This window comes from Equus asinus, chromosome 5 (assembly GCF_041296235.1).
Source record: "Equus asinus isolate D_3611 breed Donkey chromosome 5, EquAss-T2T_v2, whole genome shotgun sequence".
In the NCBI taxonomy this organism is placed as follows: Eukaryota; Metazoa; Chordata; class Mammalia; order Perissodactyla; family Equidae; genus Equus; species Equus asinus.
This window is the reverse complement of record NC_091794.1, coordinates 74,016,481-74,035,844: the sequence shown is the minus strand read 5'-3', so window position 1 is coordinate 74,035,844 and position 19,364 is coordinate 74,016,481. Positions and strand designations below refer to the sequence as shown.

Genomic DNA, 19,364 nt, shown 5'->3' with positions numbered 1-19,364 from the left:
GTATCAGTACCAGACTATATTTTGTGATATGCACTCAGAAACACTTCTTTCTTGGAACCAGCCCTGTGGCTGAGTGGTTAAGTTCGTGCACTCCACTTCAGCGGCCTAGTGTTCGCACGTTCGGATCCTGGACTGAGTGAGACATGGCACCGTTTATCAGGCCATGCTGAGGCGGTGTCCCACATAGAAGAACTAGAAGGACCTACAACGAGGATATACAACTATGTACTGGGGGGCTTTGGGGAGGGGAAAAAAAGAGGAAGATTGGCAACAGATGTTAGCTCAGGGCTGATCTTCCTAAAAGACAAAAAAGTTAAAAAAAAATGCTTCTTTCTCTAGCAAGCCATAGCATCTGAAGATTCCCATTAGTGTACATTCTTGAGTATCCAGATGACACCACAAAAATGCCTTAACGATTATACTTTACATATGTGTAGCACTACACAGTTAACCCTAGAAATAAATCTTTACTTGTGCCATTTATCATAAGAGAAAATGAGACTCAGAGATGTTACCAAAAGTGCTCAAGATCACACAGCCTAACTGTGCTACCACTCAAATCCTCAATTAAAGTCTAGTGTAAATACACCACATCAGTTCTCAAGTAGGCTGAAGGGAATAATAGATGATCGTGCATCAATATAAAATAATGGGTTAATTTCTCAGAAAACAGCACACAACAGAGCTTTGAAGGAACAGGAGATAAGATATGCGCATTCTAAATATAAAAAGGGCTGATCTTTGGGAGACCTACAGCCTGATGCCCTGCCCAAGGAGAAAGGGCTCTGATGGGACACCACTAATGAGGTATGGTCGGGCAGTCAGGAGCAATGAGGTGACAAGCCCAGGAAAGGCATGTTACATGGATAAGTAGTTTTCAGAGCTTAACCGAGGCCTGTACTAGTAGTTCTATCTAGTCTGTAGTACAGGCTTAGTTGGTTCTTTTATTTCTACCAGTTGACGAGCTTGTTTCTTTTTCTCACAACACACAAAAAGAAAGGGCAGATATCTTCTCACAACTTTAGGACTTGCTCAAACAAATCCAAAAGTGACATCAATAAATTGCCTCTACTTAGACCACTTAAAGGAATATCAGAAATTCTCCTTTGTTTTAAACCAAGAGATGTTACTTGACTGATTAAAAAAAAAAGTCAACAAGCTATATGTCTATATCTTTGCTCTTTAAAAACAAAAATAAGTTCAAAGATAAAATGCCATCCAATCAGCTCTATCACACTGAAACGCTCCAGAAATTTCCAAAATATTATTTCTTCACAGTATTATCTCCTCACAGAAAGCACAGATTTCAGATCTTACAATAGCTGAACAACATAAAAATACAAGAGAGCACCTGAAGGATCAAGGCACCTTTTAATTCTTTCCTGGTGAGTATGCCTTCAAATATATAATTTTCTATTTCTTTCTTTCTCAAAAGAGTAATTGCATGATATGCTTAGGGGGTTAGGAGTGGGAAGACAGCTAGAGATCATCTATTCAATCTGTTGCCTCTAGACATAACTGTGTTTTAAAACAAATTTATAAAACAATCCAGGCAAATTTAAAACAAATATATTATCAAATATTGGTATGATTTCTATAAGGCAACTAAGTACTAAAATGACATGCAATACCAATGCGAAGAAGACATTTGTCTTTCACATTTTGTTTTATTTTAGCTACTGCATACAATTTTTGTCAAGGCCTAGGCTGATAGTGGTACTAATCGCAATGGCTTAAATTGTAATGTACTTAAACTCATTTGTGATCTTTCCTTCATTAGGCATGTAACCTTGGTCAAGCTATTTAACTTCTTAAGTCTCACATTCCTCATTGTAAGTATTATGATAATAATACTTTCCTCACAATAGGTATGTAAGGATTAAATAAGTTTCAGAATTTTGTGACATATAGCACATTGACTCTTGTACTAAATGAATTATGCACATGAAACTGCTGTTTGCTCTAAAGTGCTATAAAAATGGTATTATCATCATCACTGACATAGCATATTAAAGTTATATCCTCTTCACTATGAAAAAAAGTCTCAAATCTAAGAGTCATTTGAAAACTAAACGAAATAGCACATGTGAAAAATGTTTAGCACAAAGCAGGCTCTCAATACATGTTTGTTTAAAAATCTACAAGTGAAACTCCCACTGAAGCTAGGGAGATTTAGTACACTATGTAACCCAGACTATTACATGACTCCATTATTTACATATAATAACCTTTCACTTACAAGACAGAATATTATGTGGTATATTAAAATCATCAATTATTAATGTTTTGAGTCCAAAGACCCTCATGCAATGTTATTAGAGCCAGTATAATGTAAATTACTATTGCAGGATGTTAGTTTTAGTATATACTAAAAAACACATACATATAGGGGGCCAGCCTGGTGGCATAGTAGTTAAGTTCACGAGCTCCACTTTGGCAGCCTGGAATTTACCAGTTCAGCTCCCAGGCGCAGACCTACACATTGCTTATGAAGCCACGATGTGGAGGCATCCCACAAACAAAATAGAGAAAGGATGGCACAGATGTTAGCTCAGCACCAATCTTCCTCAAGGAAAAAGATGAAGATTGGCAACAGATGTTAGCTCAGGGCGAATCTTCCTCACCAAAAAAAAAGGAAATATATATACACACACACACACATATATATTGTTTTATATATATATTATTGCTTTCAATATATCTATAGAAGTAATTTTTCATGCTTGCATATATGACATAAAATCTATTCTAAAAATGAATATATTACAATCTTTATAATACTCAGAAATTTTACATATTTCAATTTTAAAATCTTTAAATAAATGATTCATTTTTATAGTCAACTTACTCTTTAGACAATATATATATCTATACTTATATATTCAACCACACACACTTTCATTTTATCTCCTCTCCTGGTTCTCTCAGAGTCAAGTCTCAAAGTTCTAACTGCATCCTCATCATGTCCACATGAATATCCCGTTATTACCCCTAATTCAACAGGCCTAAAATAAACCTATCCTTTTCACAACAAAATAGTTTCCTCCTTTGACTCTCCCATTTCTGTCAGTAAATTCCCAAGTTTAAAAATCCAATCTTTTTTGATCGCTTTCTCTCTCCTCTCTGGAAAGATATCATAGAGAAGCAACAGCAAAGGACTTTGGACTCAACTGGATCGGGGTTAGTCCTGTGTCTACTTCTTACTAGTTGTGTGTCAGCTTAAGCAAGTTATTATAATCCTTCTGAACATAAGTTTCCCTGTCTACAAAAATAGTAATTCATCCCACTTACTTTACAGGATTTTATAAGGCTTAAATATAATGTATATAAGGTGCCTAATAAATAGTGAACATTCATAAATATTAATAAAGCAACTTCTCTTCCTTAATCACATCCAGTCATCAAGAACTACAGGTCCTTATTTTGAAATGTCCCTATTGTCACAACCTTTCTCGGCCCTTCTCATTTAAATCCTCAAGTTCTGGGTCTCATCTAATTCATTATCCATCTGGTGGAATGGACACAAAAAGCCAGCCAGTCCAGAGGCCTCTTACCTGGCATACAGCACTTAAACTTCTTTCTTACTTCTCTTACCCACAGCACTTAAACTACTTTTCATCAGTTTGGAACCCAAGAATAGTTCACTCCATCCAAGTTCCTTCTGCCCATCTTCCAACACTCTCCTTCATCTCTGTGATCCTTTATGATTCCCTTAGGGTTCTCTGAGAGTAACTTTGGTAAAAATTCTCCAATGACCCCTCATCACCTACCTTTCTTAGGCCTGTCTAATCAATCTCCCATCCAATCTAGCTCCCCATGTCATCCTACCTTCTAACAATAATGTGATCTCCAGGACTGCACCTCTTACAAACTCTCTCCAGTGTTCCTATACTTTTCATTAAATGTTCCCACTACCTCCTTACCCTAAAATCTGGCTCTCCCCAGATGGCACAATTTCTCTGGCAGTCCTCTTAAGAAGAGGTTGCTCCTTTTTCTTGCCCTAGACAAGAAGAAGAACAGTATTCTCAGCTCGATGTTTGCATACAGGTCATTACTATTTCATCCTTATTCAAAAATGCCTTCTCTTTGGGAGGCCAAGCCATGAAACCAAATCACCCTTTCCCTACTGACAGTGAACTGCTGTAGAATTCCTTGTCACTTCTTCACTGAGTGCCAGGAATACAATGATGAATAAGGCAAATATAACAGGAGGTTGAGTGGGACATATTGAGTTAAATAAAATACATTAAAATTAATCTCATCTTTTTTTTATATTCTAATGTGGCTACTAGAAAATTTAAAATTACACATGTGGATCGCTGAGCTACAGCTTTCCATTCCAAAGTCTAGCCTTCAATGTAAAACCAAGTTAGCTGCACGTGAGTTTGGAATTTAAACTCTATTGTACCCTCCCTCTCTAGCTTTGATAGTCTCTATTCTTCTACTCAGATCTATTCTACCTTCTGGCTGTATCTATGCTACTCCTGAAAACAAGTCAACTTACTGACTCCCAAATATATCGCATGCGTTTGTGCCTCTTCCTACCCAGAATATGTACCCTTTCCCTTCTCACCCAGAATAGTCTTTCCCGTTACAGAGTATAGCAGTCTTCAAAATACTTGCTGCCCTGCCCTGTGGTAGGATTATATACCCTACTCTGTCAATAGCGGGCTTGCTATAAGACTTGAACAGAAATGTGAGCAGAATGACATGTGCCATTTCCAAGGTGAAGCTTTAATAAGAACCATTGCTTCGTTCCAACATGGTCTCTTTTCCTCTTGCATGAAACCAGAGTAGCTTCTATCTGGGACACTTCTGGTTTCACGCAAGAAGAAAAGAGGCCATACAATAATTCCTTAATACCAAATATCTAGTTAGTTTTAATTTGGTTATTTCATCTATGGTTTCCCCTCCATCTCTTTCTTTTCCCCCTTGCAATTCTTCTGTTTGAAGAAAGAGATTGTTTTCCTGGATTTTGCTGCTTGTTTTCCCATGGTACAGTTCAACACATTCTTCTGTCTTCTATATATCCTATTAATGACTGGTTATATCTAGAAGCATGATTAGATTTGGTCTCCTTTTTTTTCAAGACTATTTCAAAAATGGTTTTATGTATTTTCATTAAGAGGCACATAATGTCAGATTGTCTCTGTTTTGTGATGTTAGCAGCCATTAAGCAATTACACATGATTCAGATTTAAATAATAATAATTCAAAACAAGAATAGACTAGAACTGCCAAAACGGTGGTACAGCTGAACTCTAGGAATTAGAAGAGGAAAAAATAACAAGACTAAACTGATCAGCGAAATTATTATGGAAATAGTGGTGCTTAAGATAGATCTTGAAGAATGGGAATGATTATGGTAGAAGGATATGACATTAGCTAGTGGAGGCTAAGTTTTATACAGTAATGATAAATGATTCAAAACTCCCAGGGGTTTACACCAACAAAAGTTTAAGTCTTACTTCTAGTACATGGCCACTGTTAGCTGTAGCGTTTATACACTTCATGAGCCCAACAAAATATATGTTAACTTGATCCATCCCATGTGACGCCAGTTTGCAACCACTGTTCTAAGAAAACTTAACATGGCATGATGGAATGAAGGGAAATGTATTCAAGCTCTTTCCTGATAGCAAGACTATTTTGTTGATAGCCGTTGGGATGAGACAACACCTTTGATGTTCCTGTTGTGTAAATAAATTATTGAAGGAAAGTTCTTTGTGGGCAGTTGTCATTTATTTCTCTCTCTCATCCCAAAACAAGGCTCCACTAAACTGTGGTAAATTAATTTGAAAGAATTGTCATAAACTTCAGCAGGAGTAGGCAAGTCAAATGGACCAAAGGTAAACGGTTTTACCTTTGGCTTATCTAGCCAGTCTATCAAAAGACTCAATGCCCCTAAGTCGATCCAGTAACTGTACTAGTTTCCTCCTATTTATTTGAGTCCTTAATTAAGTCTGTCCTAGTTCTGACACATGGCCATGGAGATTGTTCACAGAGGAATTAATTGTGGAGGACTGGTGTGTAAGACACAGAAAAGATCACCAGAGGCCTCTCACCATAATGCCAACACCTTTTGATTAACAGGGTATGCATTACAGCAAGGTAAGTGTCTCAAGCGTCTTATGCTCCTATTTTCTGTATGGAAGCCAAATTTAAATTTTAAAAACCTTATTTATAATAAAAATAAAGTTACATTCTCAAGACCTAAGGAAGCCAATGTGAAGGGAAATGAGAGGCTCTGCTCACAAGCTCAGGTAGACATTCCACTCACCCAATATTGCCTTATGCCTGATATAAATTGCTTCTAATCTTGTAAGGGAAAATGTACAAAACTAGGAAGTATGTACACAAAATAACTTGAATACACTAAGAACGTGATAAGTGTGGTTCAAACAAAGCCATATGTAACTTAAACTTGAAATAATTGTTTATTTAAATTCCACATAACTATTTACACTTTTTCAAAATGACTAATTAAAACTTGCAAGGCAAATAGAAAGATAGCTTCAGAATTAAGAAATGTGGTGATTCCCTGCTTTAGTGCTTTACTTTTTATCAGAAGCCATTTTCTCATATTTCAGAAAACTAATACGAACAGAAAATCAACCTTAAGCCCTTTGATCTAACATTTTTAAAACTCTGCAATATTCAAAAGTCAAATTTGATTTTTAGGAATTCCACATACATAAGTATTTTTAAATTATATTTCCTAGCCTATTTCTTCTCTTTGGCACTAAATATCCATAATACTCAAGGTAGCTGGCAACAGTAAACAGCACATCCATTTTAGACCCGAAACACCTAAGAATCAGAGACCTCTACTGGCCTACCAGACAGATTATAGCCAAGTAACAAAACAAGAGAAAACAATAAAAAAATGGAAGAAAGAAAAGAACCAAAGATCTAGGGTTTATTCAGTAGGGCATTCTCTTCTACTTAACTAGAGCAAGACAGGGGTAGGCAAAGCCTGTACCAGAAAAATCAGGAAAACTAGAGATGAAAAGTTTATAGATTTTACTAATTTCTAGTTTCTTTAAAAAAGAGAATGCATTGACACACATAAAAGATAAGGAAAAGAAAAGAGCCTGAAAAAATTAAAATCAGCAACATAAGAACATTTAGCTTGCTAGGACAGAAACAAAACGAATTTATCTATTCTCCTACTTAACCCTGTTTTTGAAAACCAATTTGATTCAAACTTCTAAACTTTCAAAGTATGTCTTCTTCAGAGCAGATACCCACAGGATAAGGATGCTTAGTCACTTTAATAATAAGAAAATTCATTCTCCCAGTTTTAAGCGGGTAGTGGTTGGCAACTTTTCATAACCTAAATGAGAATGACATTAAAATTAGCTACCTGAAGAAAATTTTACTTAGTTCTTTTCATCAGGATGACATGCACATCAATTTAAAGTTTGCTAAGAACAATTTTTTGCTAAATTCAAACCACTTTGAAAGTAAGGAGGTACAAATGATAAAGAAAAATTTCTCCCTCCTCTCTTCCCCCCCAAAAAACAATTTGACCTCTAGGATACTCTAGTTCACTAATTAGTTACATTGTCTCAGAATATACAACTTCAGATTTCAATTAAAAATATATACAACACCTCAATTATCTATTGAGTTCCTCTATTGAAGAAAATCAATCAATTAGAAAGACGCTGATCTAGTCACAATATAAAAATCTCCCAGTAAAGGAAAAGATATAATCAGTGCAACATAACTTAAAATTAGTCCCAACTCTGGCAAACATTGATGAAAAGAAGGAAAATTCTCTTTCTTAGGACCTTATTAAATCAGCTTCTAGAAATTAGTAAAAAGAGTAAATTAGAGCATGATTTCCTCCTCAGAATATAGGGGAAAGTTGCTTTCATGAAGTTTATATTATAATTTATATAATTTGTATTATATATAATTTATATTAATTGATTAATTTATATTAAATTGAAACAAAAGATCTAGCCTCTTCGGAGAAAAGAAAAAAAATTATTCACCCCCTTTATTAAATCATTTGATTGTTCATCCAGTTCTATAACATAAGTGATGCTGAACTTCAGATCAAAGACCCAACAATACTGATAAACATAAACCAGGATAAGGCCTTTCAGTCTTTTTTTTTTCTTTTTAATTTTTATTTTTTTCGGATGTACATCATATTTCGAATTCTGGATACATTACATGATGTTCACCACCCAAACACTAATTATAGTGCATCCCCTCACATGTGAGACCCTAATCACCCCTTTTGCCCTCCCCCGTCCCCCCTTCCCCAATGGTAACCACCAGTCCAATCTCCAGTGCTATGTGTTTTTTTTTTTGTCGTTTTTATCTTCTACTTATGAGTGAGATCATATGGTATTTGACTTTCTCCCTCTGACTTATTTCACTCAGCATAATACCCTCAAGGACCACCCATGTTGTCACAAATGGCTGGATTTCGTCATTTCTTATGGCTGAGTAGTAGTCCATCGTGTATAAATACCACATCTTCTTTTATCCATTCGTCCCTTGATGGGCACCTAGGTTGCTTCCAAGTCTTGGCTATCGTGTATAATGTCGCAATGAACATAGGGGTGCAAGTATCTTTATGCCTTCGTGTTTTCAAGTTCTTTGGATAAATACCCAGCAGTGGAATAGCTGGATCATATGGTAGATCTATCCTTAATTTTCTGAGGATACTCCAAACTGCTTTCCATAGTGGCTGCATCAGTTTGCACTGCCACCAGCAGTGAACAAGGGTTCCCTTCTCTCTACACCCTCTCCAACATTTGTTGTTTCCTGTCTTGTTAATTATAGCCATTCTGACCGGAGTGAGGTGATACCTCATTGTAGTTTTGATTTGCATTTCCCCGATAGCTAATGATGTTGAGCATCTTTTCATATGCCTGTTGGCCATCTGTATTTCTTCTTTGGAGAAATCTCTGTTCAAATCTTTTGCCCATTTTCTAATTGGATTGTTGGTTTTTTTGTTGTTGAGCTGTATGAGTTCTTTGTATATTTTGGATATTAACCCCTTATCTGATATGTGGTTTGCAAATATCTTCTCCCAATTGTTAGGTTGTCTTTTCGTTTTGTTGATGGTTTCCTTTGCTGTGCAGAAACTTTTTAGTTTGAGGTAGTCCCATTTGTTCATTTTTTCTTTTGTTTCCCTTGCCCGGTCAGACATGGGACTTGAAAATATGCTGCTCAGACCAATGTCATAGAGCGTACTGCCTATGTTTTCTTCTAGAAGTCTCATGGTTTCGGGTCTTACTTTCAAGTCTTTAATCCATTTTGAGTTGATTTTTGTGCATGGTGTAAGGGAATGGTCTACTTTCATTCTTTTGCATGTGGCTGTCCAGTTTTCCCAACACCATTTATTGAAGAGACTTTCCTTTCTCTACGTATGCTCTTGGCTCCCTTGTCGAATATTAGCTGTCCATAAACGTGTGGGTTTACTTCTGGGCTCTCAGTTTTGTTCCATTGATCTGTGTGTCTGTTTTTGTGCCAGTACCATGCTGTTTTGGTTACTATGGCTTTGTAGTATAATTTGAAATCGGGGAGTGTGATACCTCCAGCTTTATTCTTTTTTCTCAGGAATCCTTTGGCTATTCGGGGTCTTTTGTTGTTCCATATAAATTTTAGGATTCTTTGTCTTTTACAGGAAAGTTCAAAATATTTACAATTTTTATCAGGCTGCAAAAATTTTACTAGCATTTCTCATAATCATTACTATTCTTGTGGTGGTACACTGGTAATGACATTAATAAGATGAGAAGTTAGCGTATTACTGCTTTGGATGATATTTCCAATTTTAATTAAAATTATTTTAAGTTCTTCTTAATGTATTTATGACAGTAAGACTCGTGTGCCATTCATACACATTTATAAAATTGCTCTCTTCCGGGACCTGGGGTAGCTACGTGATCAATGAGGCTCTTTAAACATATATGACACTGCATGTCTCATGGAATAGAAAGCATCAATTAATCCAGTGATTTGCTTAAGAGAATTTCTACTCTATCATATGCGTTACATAGACCCTTACAATTCGATTGAGTAAAGGATTAGGGTCACCATTTCAAAGATGAATAAAACTGAAGCTCAGAGAAGCACTATTACACAGAAAGTGGTAGAGTTGGAATTTTAAATCTTATCTATTTAATTCCAAAACCCATGTCCTATTTACTGTGTCATGTTGCGTAAAGAGACAGACACCTCCAAATGAGGTTTCAAATGAGCTTGTTCCATCTCCAGTTCACCAACTGTGTTTGTGTCATATTCAACTAGGACATTTTGTTTGTAAAATGTCAGAAGTTTCTCCATTTTTTCCCCTTCATTCGTGTCAATATTCTCAGCTTCCAATAGCCTAAATTCAAATATTTAAACCTAAAATTTATAGATAAAAAATGTTTTTGTTCATTTGGTCCAAAAATATTTATTAAATGCCTACTATGTAGCAAGCATGTGCTAATTGTTATTTTAGTCCCTACTATCCAGCACTAATTTACTCAATGAGTGCATACAGATGTCTAAGATGAGAAACTTCATTAACCCCATGATTAATTAGAAACAAATGTGCATTTTTTTGTTTAATACATTTGTATTAATCAAGGTATGTATTACTCTTCCTATAAGTAACAAAATTTGTTTTAAGTTCTACTCCGTGCCATCTCCTTCTATTAGAAACGAGATTTTATACCAGGAAATTAGCCAGGAGGCAGAGTAGAATAGTCTTATGAGCATGGACTTAGGGGCAGATAGACTTGAATTATAGTTCTAGTTCTAGTACTTATTGGTTGTGTAGCCTTAGCTACACCACTTAATCTCTCTGAACCCGAATTTTATCATACGTAAAACTGAGATAATTATACCCTCTTGCAAGAAATTTGTTAGAATTAAACAAGATAAATGTAAAATATCTGAAAGAAAGGAGGTACCCTGCAAACGACAAAAGATTGGTTTACTGAAAGAACTAACTTTGTTTTTAAAGGCCATTACTATAATATCTGATTATTTCTCTATCTCTCCATTTTTAAAACGTCTATTATTATTTACTGAATGGGAATCAGGAAATTTGGCTTATAGTTCTGGCTTCTCCTCTTGCTAGTTATGTGACCGTAGGTAAGTCACTTAACCTCTAACATTCAATATAAAGATAAAAATCCACACTTCCCTTACTGTATGCTATAATCTTATGCATGTCTTTTCTACTTACCAGAGAGCAAGAATGGAAAAAAATCTGGGCTTTGGAATCAGAAAGACCTGCTTTCCAGCCACATAAGCCTGAACTAATCACTTAATCTCTCTTAAACCTACCTATATGACCTTGGATTCTTTCTTCAGATCTATTGTGAGGCAAAATGTGAGAAAGTAAAGTAAACTACAAAGAAGTTAAAAGTATAAGATAAACTGATGACCAAATAATTTAGGGGCTAGCATGCTTTGGACCTGCTCAAGTACAGATGTTATTAGATCAACCCTTTCCACCACAGCATACCTACTTTGAAGATTTCAAATTCTTAAATGTGACCTCATTACTAACAAATACAGGATTTCTTAACCTAGGTTTCTGGGAATGGACATTATCTCATGAAGTCATTTTCAAATTTGCGTGTCTGCACATAGCATGCATTTTCACGAGAAAGAACTGTCTTCTCATCAAATATTCAAAGGGATCTATGACCCCAGAAATGTTTAAGATCCAAGGAGGAGAAAAAAGGAATATAGTCTTTAGCTCTGTTAATAGATGAGCAATACTAGCAATGTTATGAAGAAGCTTTATTCTCTCACAATAACTTTCCTGTGTACATGTTGCTCTCTCTGCCCTCCATCCCTCTGCTACACTCTCAGTCCCTCTGCCGACAACCTTCACTGGGCTAGTTCCTTCCTATTAGTCAAGACTCAATTCATGTGTCCTTTCTCCAAGAAGCTTTACTGAACTACTACTACCACCACTCCCAGCTGTCAGGGAACATCCTCTGGCCTCAGAATTCTGTGTACAACTCTACCATCGCCTAGCTGGTGATTTTCTAACTTTATTCCTCCTCCACTAGAATGGGAACTCCTTGAAGGGAGGGACTTTGTCTAACAGATCTCTGAATTTCCAGAGTTTTGCACAACATCTGGTACATGGTAGGTATTCAATACATATTTTTGAGTGAATAATTTTGAAAATGAGTAAGTCAACAACCTAGTAATTTCTTCCACAAAGCCATGACACAGAGATTAATACATCACAGTTAGTGACTTTTAAGACTCCTGAAAAAAAGGCAAGCAACTACAGTTGTTGGCAGATTGTTTTCCCATTCCTTTCCACAAAAATCAGAATGTTTTCCATAACATTATTAAAAGTCTTTACTTAGGAATTTCCAATCCTATATAAAAGTTTTCAATCCTAGATAAAATTCTAGGAGTCTTTTGTGTTTGATTGTTTTGTTTTCCGTCAGTTGACAGGCAAGTGCATTATTCTGAAAGCCAGTTTAGAGACTCACTGTTCACAATCAATAGTTCTCAAAAATATATGACAAATAAAAACGTCTTCCTTTAGAGTTTGAAAAAAAGAGAAATTTCTTTTATGAATCCTATTAAATAAGTGGGAAATATAAAAAGTAAAAATTATCATATTCCCATATGGTGAACACCATCAATGAAATTACTGCAAGCTTTCACACTTGCAATAATTTTTTATAATCAGAAAAAGCAAATTCAGCTAAGAATGAAAATTTTTCTTAAATCCATACTAAAATTAACACCTACTCCATTGCTGAAATTTAACAATTAATAAAAATATTCTGAAACTCACATTAGACTACACTATTCTTAAATGACTCAAAGACAAAGCTATGACTTTGTTAAGAACATGTATGCAAAATAGTGACACCCTTCTGACCTTCTTAATGCATGTAGTTCTCTAGTATCTCTCATTAAAAGTGACACTGAGCCAAGATACCAAAACTGAAGCCAAATGCAACATTCATCGATATTATCAGAACTCCTTAGAAGAAACAAGCACATAAGCATCACAGAAACGAAAGGTGTCTTCTGTCCCAATACTTTTGGGATCTTTATTAAAGCTATGATTGCTGTTACTACAAAAGATATGAAGTGACAAAAAGTAATTTGAAGTTTTAAAGATATTTTTAAAAAGGGATAAAATTATTTAAGTCCACATTCCCTTTTCCACAATTCCAAAATCCCTAAATCTCTAAAAACAGTAATTTTTTTCATAACTTTGGTGCCAAAACTAATTTGTCAGCAAAACTTAACCTAAATTGATGTAAAGCTATTTTTAACTTTTATTCAATTAGTGTGAATGTGATATTAATGTGTTTGATTACAGGATACTTTCCCATATCCCATGGGTGTATTATGTAATCAAGAGTACATATGCTGTATTACTTTTCTATAATCAAAAAAAAATCTGAATTTTTGCATCCCAGGCTGCCAGATAAAGGACTATAATGTGGATTTCCTATTCTTTTAAAGGTGATTTTACTAGTAAGCCTTTAGGAAAAGGCACACACACATGCATTCATCAACGAAGCTACCATTTCTCCGGGGGTGTAAGACTCCCAAATTGTGCACCTTCCATCACTTCTAATTCTCACCTGAAAAACAGGTGTTACTATCCCCAGTTTACAAATAAGGAAGCCCAACTACTAACAAAAGATAGAAAACATTATTCTCATTTCCAAGGATTTTTAAAATTTCAAGATTCTGTCTATAGATGATTTCAGATAACATAAAGTTGCGGGGGGTTTGTTTTCTTTTTCTTTTTTTTTTTTTTTGAGGAAGATTAGCCCTGAGCTAACATTAGCCCTGAGCTAACATCTGCCACCAATCTTCCTCTTTTCTGCTGAGCAAGATTGGCCCTCAGCTAACATCGTGCCCATTTTCCTCTACTTTATATGTTGGACGCCTGCCTCAGCATGGCTTGACAATGGGTGTATAGGTCCTCACCTAGGATTTGAACTGGTGAACCCTGAGCCACCGAAACAGAATGTGTGAACTTATCTGCTGTGCCACCAGGCCAGTCCCATAAAGTTGTTTTTTTTTAAAAGACTCATTTATTTCACAGAGAAAGTAATCAAAGTACAGGCCACTTTAACAGACTGCACTATTCTAAAATTTCTGGTCTATATGGACCTCCACAAAAGTAACAAACTTCGCAATATAGGAAAACAAATTATTTTACCATGTAATTCAAAAAAAAGCTTTTGTTTTTTTAATGATAGCTGGAAAGGAGGGAGAAGAAGCTGAAAAACTGAAGCAGATGCAACCTAGCCTGAGACTAACACTCTTACATTTAGTTAACTATAAGGTTTCTTCATTATTATTATTATTATTAATAGTCAAATTGTTGGCGAAGAAGAAAAATTCTGATATTTATGTCGCTATTTTAAAATACCATATTTAAAAGAAGAAACTTCCTTTTGCAAATCTGACCTTCTTACAGAACTATCTGCATGCTCGAAAAAGAAGTAGAACTGTCCCTTCACTCCTTCAGGAAATCCCAAAATCCACCTCAGACAGAAACATGACCCATGACTTATAGTTCAGATAACACTTCTACATTCTCCCAAACTTGGTGTCTGCCTTTCTTCTGATAGGAAATCAATTATACAATGAAGAAAAATGGAAAAAAAAAGAATGTCTTGTATTAATCACTGTACATTTAAAGCTTGCTTTTATATGTAAAGTATATGTAATACATTCTAATTTTTTTATATTCAAGCTTCAGGGGAACTAAGGAAATATCACTTATTGGGCACTTAGGATATATTACCTCTAGCCTTCAAAATTGTCATGCAACAGGGCCGGCGCAGTGGCTAAGTGCGCACATTCCACTTTGGTGGCCCAGGATTCGCCGGTTCAGATCCTGGGTGCAGACATGGCATTGCTGGACAAGCCATGCTGTGGTAGGCATCCCACATATAAAGTGGAGGAAGATGGGCACGAATGTTAGCTCAGGGCCAGCCTTCCTCAGCAAAAAGAGGAGGATTGGCGGCAGATGTTAGCTCAGGGCTAATTTTCCTCAAAAAAACAAAAATTGTCCTGCAAATATCATCGCCATTCTATAGATGAAAAAACTGAAGATCAGAACATTTTAATCCAAGGTCCACATCTAAGTCACAAAAACAGGATTTAAACAAGGATCTGAGCCCAGTTCTTTCCACTTTACCTTGCTAACGTATGTTTAGCTTAGAATAATATTTCTTGTAGGGCAGGAATTTTCATCATGGCTATTATTTCTTCAGTATGTATTATGTTGCAATACAAACAGAAAGCCAAATAATGACTCTAAATAATGTTAAAATAGCCACAAAACTATAATCTTACTCTAATAATTTGCAGATATTGAACAAGTTGCTTAATTTCTCTGTGCCAAAACTTCTTCACATATTAATACCTTAGAGAGTAGTTATGGCACTAAAGTGGATTAAAACATATAAGCACTTAGTACAATGTCTGGCACATAATAAACACTCCACAAATGTTAGTTATTGCTATTGAGATGAGAAATCACCAGAGAGACATATTTTGAACCAGGTGACTCCAGCCAGCAATAGCTGGACACTTAATCCAAAGACAGGCAACCTAACATTTGCTTGTGATCTGTGACATGATCTGGTAGGTAAAGATAATGTGTGTCAATCAGATCCTCTCTATGGGAATCTGAATTAAGAAACAAAGATTAAGCCAGTTAATAGTGACTCAGAAGTTAAATGGTTTGGCTCCTACTTTCATCAATTTTCTCTCATCAAGGTTACCAATGACGCTAAATCTGTTGCTAAATCTACTTTTTCAGCCTTCCTTTTTATATCACTTGGCAGCACTCAATCTGTTGAATATACCATTTATCTTAAAACATTCTTTTGGTTGTCCTCTTATCTCTCTGGTTGTACCTTTTCAGTTTCTTTGGAAAGCAATGAAATATTACAGCTACTCAACACTTAATCCCAAGCCTCTTCTCCCCACACTCTTTACCCTCCCTCTAGGCAATTTCATCCACACTCATGACTTCAGCAATTATCGGTACGCTAGCTCAAACTTTTCTTGTAAATTCAACTGCTTTGTCAATCTCTGCACTTACACAGATGTCTCAAAGATACCTCAGACTCCATATATCCAAAACCAAACTTATGTTCTTCCCTTTCAAACATAGCCAAGATCCCTTCCTATGCTCCCTATCTCTGTAATGGCACCACCGACCATCCAGTTGCACAAATTATAAAATTAGAAGTATGCCTTGATATCGCCTTCTCCCTCATCCCCATCTTTCACTAAGTCCTATAAATTTTATCTCCTAAACATTTCTCAATTCCTTCACTCCATCGCCACTGCTACCTTCTAACAGGTCTCCCTATATCCACTTTTGTATCTTCTCTACTCTCCACACTGTAGCCAGAGTTATTTTTTTTTAATGATTCTAATCATGTCACGCACCCACTTTTTAAAAGCCCTCAATGATTTCCTTTATTATTAGGATTTTTGACCAAAATTTGTATCATAGCCTATAAGGCCCTGCAAGATCTGCTTCAGTTTACCTCTTTTCTCCTCCTATTGCTGTACATGCAGCCACATTCGCCTCCTTTCAGTTCCTTAAACATAGCACATCATGTTTCCTCTTACCTTAGGGTCTTTGCCTATGGTTTCCCTCTGCCTGGACCACTCTTTGCCCTTCTCTTCATTTACTCAATCCCTTTTATATCTCAGCTAAAATATCACTTCCTCAGAGAAAGCTTCTTGAACCTCTAGACAATATCAGGTCATTCAGTTATTCATTTAACAAATATTTACCAATAAACTACTCTGTACCAGGAACAGTTCTAGACATGTGGGATTAATAAACACAACAAAGACAATTGCCTTCATGGAGCCTATATTCTAGTGGAAGAAAACAAGCAATAAGCAAGAAAAATAAGAGGATTAAATAATATGTGTGAAGGCAGTAAGTCTATGGGACAGAAAAAAATGAACAAGGTAAGAGAATCACAAGCAGGGAGTTTCCAGTGCCTAACTTGGTGCGTGGCACGTAGGTGGCACTCAGTGAATATTTGTTGAGTGGATAAATGAATAAAGGAATGAGCATGTTCAAGTTATGAGGAAGCTGAAACTATAAAATGAGTAGAGGAACTACTTGATGGAAGAAACAGAGATGCCATGAAAGAAAGAGAAACCATGCGGGTCTTGTGAGAGAATGGTCTTTTGAACCATTCTTGATGGCTTCATACAGTTTCCAGTTCCAGTCACTGCATGGTCTCACCATAATCACCAGCTCCCTCCTCACCACACCCCCCAGGGCTGGATAATTCAAGTGGGTCACTCTTGTAACCAAAATACCTAATCAGGACACATATACAAGACCATGTATACCACCACCACACATATCCCCAAAGCCTCTGCTCTTCTACACACACACAGATATCACTTGTATTGAGCCTCCAGTTCTAGAGCCCCCAGCCCCTTTTAGGGACAAACTCCCTCCCACATACACAGGACTGTGAAAGCCCTTGCTCTCTTCTATGACCCTGTAAGACACTTACTTAGGTCACTCTCTCTGCAAGCCTGGCCATACTCACAATGGGGTTCCCTCAGGAATAGGATCCTGGACCCCCCTTCCTGTCAGTATCCCTGCACCTTAAAGACTATCTTCCACCCACATATACAGAGGTGGACATTCACCTCTTTGTGATTCTGAAGAACCTTCAAGATCACTGATCCCATGTACACTCACACTCAGAATCCTGCCTCCTTTGGTAGGATTCTGAAGGACTGGGACTCTGGGTGTCCCATCTTTTGTCCTTGTAAGGACCCATACGAGGACTTGGTATACTTTCTCTGTGGCCAGGGGTGACCCTAAGGCACTACATTTCCCCAAAGCACAAACAGTCGGTGTATACCCCCTTCCACGGCACTGCCTGATATTAAAGTAACATTCCTCCACATACCCCTGCCTTCTCAGAATGAGACCCTCTCCCCTAAACCGTGCCACCTTAGGGAGCCTTCCCACAGTGCCACAGGATTGTGCACACCCTCTCCACGACCCAGCCTACCCCACGGTCAGCCCCCATCAAAGATGCCCCTGCGGATTGGAGTTCTGTGTCTTCCCTGGGGTCCAGACCTTTCCAGGCCATGCTCACTCAGGAGCGTGCACATTCCCCCATACACCCCTGCGCCACCGGGACTCCGAGGTCCCTGCCCGCCCCTCAGAGGGGTACGCACCTCCCTTGACCCCTGACCCCGAGGACATAGCCCCACCGCGCAAACGCCCAGGGGCGCCTCCTCAGGAGCAGAGCCATGCCCAAGTCGCCTGGCCCCTCAGGCCCAGGACAGCCGTGATGCCTCAGCGCCTCCCCTGATCGACCGCCCCCACAGACCTGCCTCAGGCGCCGTCTGGCTCCGCTCCGCCATTTTTTGTTGTCCCTCCGCCTCCGAACCCACGCAAAAATCGCGGGGCAGTGAAGAGCAGGCGATGGGATCAGCGGGCTGACAGGAGCTCCCTCAGGAGGACGCGGCGCGACGGTTGCCAGGGCAACGGGAGGCCGGCTCACGGGAGGCCGGCGCGTGGCGGGTGGTGGGGGTGGGGGCGGGCTGGGAGGGAGCGTGCGTCCGCGGCCCCGCCCCCGCGCCTCGGGCACCCTCGGGGGCCGGCGGCTGCGGGGCGGGGATTCCGCGGCGCTTCTCCCCCGCGCCCCCGCCGGCGCGTCCCGGCGACTGAGCATGCTCTGCCGCCTCTCGGGCCCGGGGCCAGGTCGGCCGGGATGGCCCTCTGTTGCCGCCAACGTGGGCTCTAGAGCTGACCGCAGAGCTAGATGGGCTGGCTTTTCCGTGGTTGGTGCTCAACTTTGGGGGCCTGAGACAGGTTTCTTGGCTTCCCAACGCTTCGCTTCGCACTGTGCTTGACCCTGGCCGAAGTGCCGGATAATTTTTTGTCCTCAACTGAAATGCGCTGAGAATCAATAATGCTGTACCCGCCTCACCTCAAGCACACAGAAGTCCAACGGGATCGGGCTCCTCGCGCCTCTACAACCGCACCAGCCCCCAGCTCTAGAAAAGGCTTCTATTGTGCTGATGTGTTTCTCAGTATACCTAGGATGCCCTTTCCCATCTCTCCACTATCTTGTAAGACCAAGGTAGAACGTTACCCTTTCCTGAGCTACTCTGTCATCCCACAGTCCCCTGTGCATCCCTGTCCTGACACTTAGAAGGTTCTTTACACTATTTACTTCTGCTTCCTCACTTGAGGGTGAGCTTCCTGATACCTGGGGTGGGTGTCTTCATCTTTGTGTACTCCATAATACAGCATAGTGCTTGACGCAAGGTAAGTGCTCAGTAAGTATTTGTAGAATGAAAAATGATCCCTGAATTCA

At 38.3% G+C, this 19,364-nt stretch overlaps 1 protein-coding gene across 4 annotated transcripts in view; it reads right to left on the bottom strand.

Moving 5' to 3' along the window:
- Window positions 1-18,555, bottom strand: part of AGBL4 (AGBL carboxypeptidase 4) — a 1,219,476-nt gene extending 1,200,921 nt beyond the window's left edge. For 3 of the 4 annotated variants that reach the window (XM_044770751.2, XM_044770749.2, XM_070509980.1), the window contains exon 1: window positions 18,372-18,555. In XM_044770751.2, the coding sequence (XP_044626686.1) occupies window positions 18,372-18,405 (34 nt within the window). In that variant the 5' untranslated portion in view covers window positions 18,406-18,555. Of the gene's footprint in view, window positions 1-3,923; window positions 4,001-18,371 lie in introns of all 4 variants that reach the window. The other variant, XM_070509979.1, reaches the window with a different exon arrangement.
- Window positions 18,556-19,364: the final 809 nt, after the last annotated feature.